Here is a 4,541-nt window from a genome sequence, read left to right on the forward strand (position 1 = left end):
GTTGTGGTGGTATTTGTGCCAGATCCTACATTTCTTATGATACGAGCATCACTAGTTCTTCATTAGGCAATTGTATATACAAGAATTAGCCAATAATATTGTTTGAGATAGGCACCCTATTGATGTTAAAAATGGGATGCTAATTTACTTAGTTTCCCAAAATGGTACGGCCGTACAACTGGTCCAATTTACGGCCAGTAGTAAATTAGCCGGTTCATAAAGGGTTGGCAGATCATGCCCTGTCACAAGTCGTATCCATGCAAAAAGCGCGTCAAACCCCGAGCATAACCCAACCCAACTTTCGGATCCCTTCACAATGACAACCGGATATTTACAATTGCAAATTTTTGTAAATGGTGGATACTTCCGGCCCATGCAACGGAAATTGCCGATTGTGGAACATATTTGCAATCAGCCAAATATGGGCTGTGAATTAGACGAATTAAACTATATGTATGTTTTGATCGTATTAGCGAGGGTTATATATCCATTGGTGACCTCCATTCTTTAATTTTCCTCATTTTTCTGCGGAAGAATAATTTTCCTCATTTATAAACCATGGATTAAGACATTCTCTATATATATTTCTTGATCTAATTTTGAGTCGGACTAATTTTGGATGTCAACACACACTACTAGCCTTAATCCATGATAAGATCCCAAACATTAACAAACATCTCTGGAAACTAAAAGCTCCGCAAAAATGAAAATCTTTTGGCGGTATCTTCGAAGTGGGGTAATAATCTTAACAAAAGACATTGCATCCTCATTAAGCAAATTGGCAGGGTAGTAAAAGTTCTCCTTTTATCGTAATGACAAAAGGAGAGTTTTTTTTCCAAGTGCCGCCTCACTCATTTGGTTTGGGCAGCTATCCATGTGACTTTAATTTGGGGCTCCAGCAACTTCGTAGTGGGACACACAGGTTTGGTAATTGTAGCAGCGACAATGTGTTAGTCTTTATGGTTGAGTAGACATGATTTGATATTTGAAAACAAACAAATATATTTTTTTTTGCAGGTTATCTTCGTAGTACCGCACTAGCTTTGTACATGGCTATTCTCCAAACACTACTGTAAAAGGGGTTAGTTGAGGCGGCATCTCGGTGCTCAGCACAAATGGCCAAGGAGCTTTCTCCTAGACACATGGTGTTCTAGTCTACAGAATAACAGTCATTAATCTAATTGAATTGTAGACTATGCGCATAGAGGAGTTTCCACAAAAAGAAAACCCCAAACTCAACTACACTGGCAAAACCTACTGTTTGATGGGTTGGCCCATTAGCAACCACCCAAATGAGGCTCAAAGCAGAACATAGTCCTTTGAAAACTATTTTAGCCCAAACTAATCGTAGGGCTAGATACAGACAATGCTACAAAAATAGCAAACACCAGCATTATTTACTGAATTTTTCTACCCAGTGCTAATGGTGGCTGTTGTTTAGTGGCATGGGAAAAGGTCATGCGACCCCTTGATCTTGGAGGGCTAGGTATCCACAACCTTGAGGTCATGGGATGGGCTCTCCAAACGCGATGGCTATGGATGGAGAAAATTAGACCAGATCGTCCATGGGCGGGACTCCAAATCCCTGTCCATTCTAACACAACAGCTATGTTTGCTATTGCAGTTGAATCTATGGTGGGGAATGAAAGGAATACTCTCTTTTGGACTGATCGTTGGTTGCATGGGTGCAGCCTGGAGGACCTGGCTCCTAATGTTGTCAATTGTGTTCCAATCAAATTTAGAAAAAAAGAGAACTGTGAATGAGGCTTTGCAAGTGAATAGGTGGGTATCTGACATTAGAAATGCACTTGGATGGCTTGGCTTAGCTGAGTATTTGGAGATATGGGATTTAATTTCTGGAGTTAACTTATCTGATTTGGAAGACGTACATTATTGGAAACCAGAGGCCTCAGGTTCATTCTCTACGCATTCAGCTTATAGAAGTTATTTTGTGGGATCTATCACATTTGAACCATGGAAGAGACTTTGGAAATCATGGGCACCAGGGAAATGTAAGACATTTGTGTGGCTAGCTATTCGGAATCGCTGCTGGACAACAGATCGTTTACAAAAGAGAGGTTTGTAGCATCCTAAGCGGTGTATACTCTGTAACCAGGAGGAGAAAACAATCCAACACATTCTCACGTCCTGTGTTTTTGCAAGACAATTTTGGTGTGCCATCCTGCAGCAGCTAGCTTTAGCTAGACTAACACCCACCAGGAGATCATCTTTTGTCGATTGGTGGAAGAAGGCCGAGAGGAAAATGCAGAAACACCTTAGGAAGGGCTTCAACTCCTTCTGTATCCTTGGGGCATGGATCATTTGGAAGCATAGAAATGCTTGTGTGTTTGATGGGATGACGCCCAACTTACAGCGGGCAGTGCATGCTTTTAAGGATGAAGCGAGCGCTTGGCAGTTCGCCGGGGCAAAAGGGTTGTCTACCCTCTACCTCGAGTTGGGGGTGGACCATGGCTAGAGATAATTAGGAGGTTCTATCGGTCTGGCCCTGCCTGTGTATTATCTGTAATTTAAGTTTCTTTTTTAGCTCGTGCACTCCTTACTCTTGTCCAAAGTATGGAGCGTCTCTTTGTAATTTGACTACCCTTTCTCTCTTAATACAAAGATACGCAGCTCTCCTGCGTGTTCGAGAAAAAAAACACTCAGAAGCATTTAGTAGCTACACACCTTCTTTTGCCCACAATTTGATTGCATGAGATAGTTGGTGTGATGTTGCTTTTGTGCCTGCCTACCCTTCCAGAAGTTCGACAAGACAAGTAAATGGGAATCATCCAGCCAACCGAAAAAGCAGAGCTCAGTAGCTCACGCAGCTGAAACTTGAAAACCACGCACACGGCCCAGCCCGGCCCGGCCCGTATAAATAGGAGTAGGAGAGAGTACGGCTTGAGGCCCAGTCGCAGCGACCGATCGCTTCAGCCCCACGCCGCGGTGGCCATGGCGGAGGCTCCCACTCCCACGACGCCGGCGCGAAAGCCGAAGCCGCCGATGTCGCGCCTCATGCGACTCTCCCTCAAGGTCGTGGACCGCGTCACCGACGCCACCCGCCGCGCCGACGGCACGCTGAACCGCCTCGCTCTGTCCCTGCTGGACCCGCGCGTCCCGGCCATCTCCTCCCCGTGCCGCGGTGTCGCGTCCCGGGACGTCGTCCTCGACCGCGCCACCCGCCTCCACGCGCGCCTCTTCCACCCGGCGGCAGCGAAGGCCGGCGCGGCGCGGCCGCTCCCCGTGATCGTCTTCTTCCACGGCGGCGGGTTCGCGTTCCTCTCCGCGGCGTCCCCGGCCTACGACGCGGCTTGCCGCCGCATCGCGCGATACGCCTCCGCGGCGGTGCTCTCCGTCGACTACCGCCGCTCCCCGAAGCACCGGTTCCCGGCGCCCTACGACGACGGCCTCGCCGCGCTCCGCTTCCTCGACGATCCCAAGAACCACCCGCCGCTCCCGCTCCCGCTGGATGTCGCCCGCTGCTACGTCGCCGGCGACAGCGCCGGCGGCAACATCGCGCACCACGTGGCCCGCCGCTACGCCGCCGACGCGGCGTCCTTCAGGAGCGTCCGCCTCAGGGGCCTCGTCGCCATCCAGCCCTTCTTCGGCGGCGAGGAACGCACCGACTCCGAGCTCCGGCTCGACGGCGCCGCGCCCATCGTGTCCATCGACCGCACCGACTGGATGTGGCGCGCGTTCCTGCCGCCCGGCGCCGACCGCACCCACGAGGCCGCCAACTTCGCGCACCCGGCCGCCGCGGCCGGGCTCGAGTCCCCGGCGTTCCCGCCCGTGCTGCTCGCCGTCGGCGGCTTCGACCCGCTGCAGGACTGGCAGCGCCGGTACGCCGAGACGCTCACGGGCATGGGCAAGGACGTGCGCGTGGCCGAGTACCCGGACGCCATCCACGCGTTCTACCTCTTCCCCGTGTTCGACGACGCCCGGGACTTGATCATACGCATCGCCGAGTTCGTCGCCGAGAGCGTGCCGGCGGCGGCGGCGAGTGACCAACCGTGACGGGTGCTCGCCGTCGCCGTCGTTGTCAAGTGGTGTGTGTCGTGGAGTGTTTGGTCCGAGTGTCTGGTTGCGTCGTGGCGTTTGCATGGGAGGATAGGGCCAGGTGTGGTTGCGTGGGTGAAAGAGAGTAGAAAATGTGTGTGATTTTGTAATAATATATGTTTACTCTGGCAAGTTTGGTATACATGATGGGTGTGATGAGTGATGTAAATTAATTTATTTACTAATCCAGTCGGTGATTTCGTGATGTGGGGTGAAGAAATGGCTGATGGTGACTGAAGCCTACTGCCAAGGGGATTTCTTGAGCATGTAGTGGGGCGTGACGTTTGGGCCGTGTTTTTTCTTAAATTATTATTATTATTATTATTATTATTATTATTATATGAAAATTAAAGCCCTAATCGTCTCCAGAGGCCCATTAAATCAATTAGCCAAACAAAACAATTACACTGATAGGCTAGTTTAATGTGAAAGCGCATGTAGCATAGTGGTTATAAGAGTTCCGGTAGCAACTGAGGTCTTGGGTT

The 4,541-nt window shown here is 50.1% G+C and overlaps 1 protein-coding gene across 1 annotated transcript; it reads left to right on the forward strand.

The window, feature by feature from the left end:
- The first annotated feature begins 2,830 nt into the window (after positions 1-2,830).
- Positions 2,831-4,261, forward strand: LOC120686934 (probable carboxylesterase 18). The gene has a single exon (XM_039969135.1). The coding sequence runs from the start codon at positions 2,953-2,955 to the stop codon at positions 4,012-4,014; it is 1,062 nt and encodes a 353-aa protein (XP_039825069.1). The 5' UTR covers positions 2,831-2,952; the 3' UTR covers positions 4,015-4,261.
- The last annotated feature ends 280 nt before the right edge of the window (positions 4,262-4,541 follow it).

Source organism: Panicum virgatum, chromosome 8N (genome assembly GCF_016808335.1).
Source record: "Panicum virgatum strain AP13 chromosome 8N, P.virgatum_v5, whole genome shotgun sequence".
Classification (NCBI taxonomy): Eukaryota; Viridiplantae; Streptophyta; class Magnoliopsida; order Poales; family Poaceae; genus Panicum; species Panicum virgatum.

What these genes read in the sequence shown, in the direction of transcription:
- LOC120686934 (XM_039969135.1), top strand. Translation starts at nt 2,953, where the DNA reads ATGGCGGAGGCTCCCACTCCCACGACGCCGGCGCGAAAGCCGAAGCCG.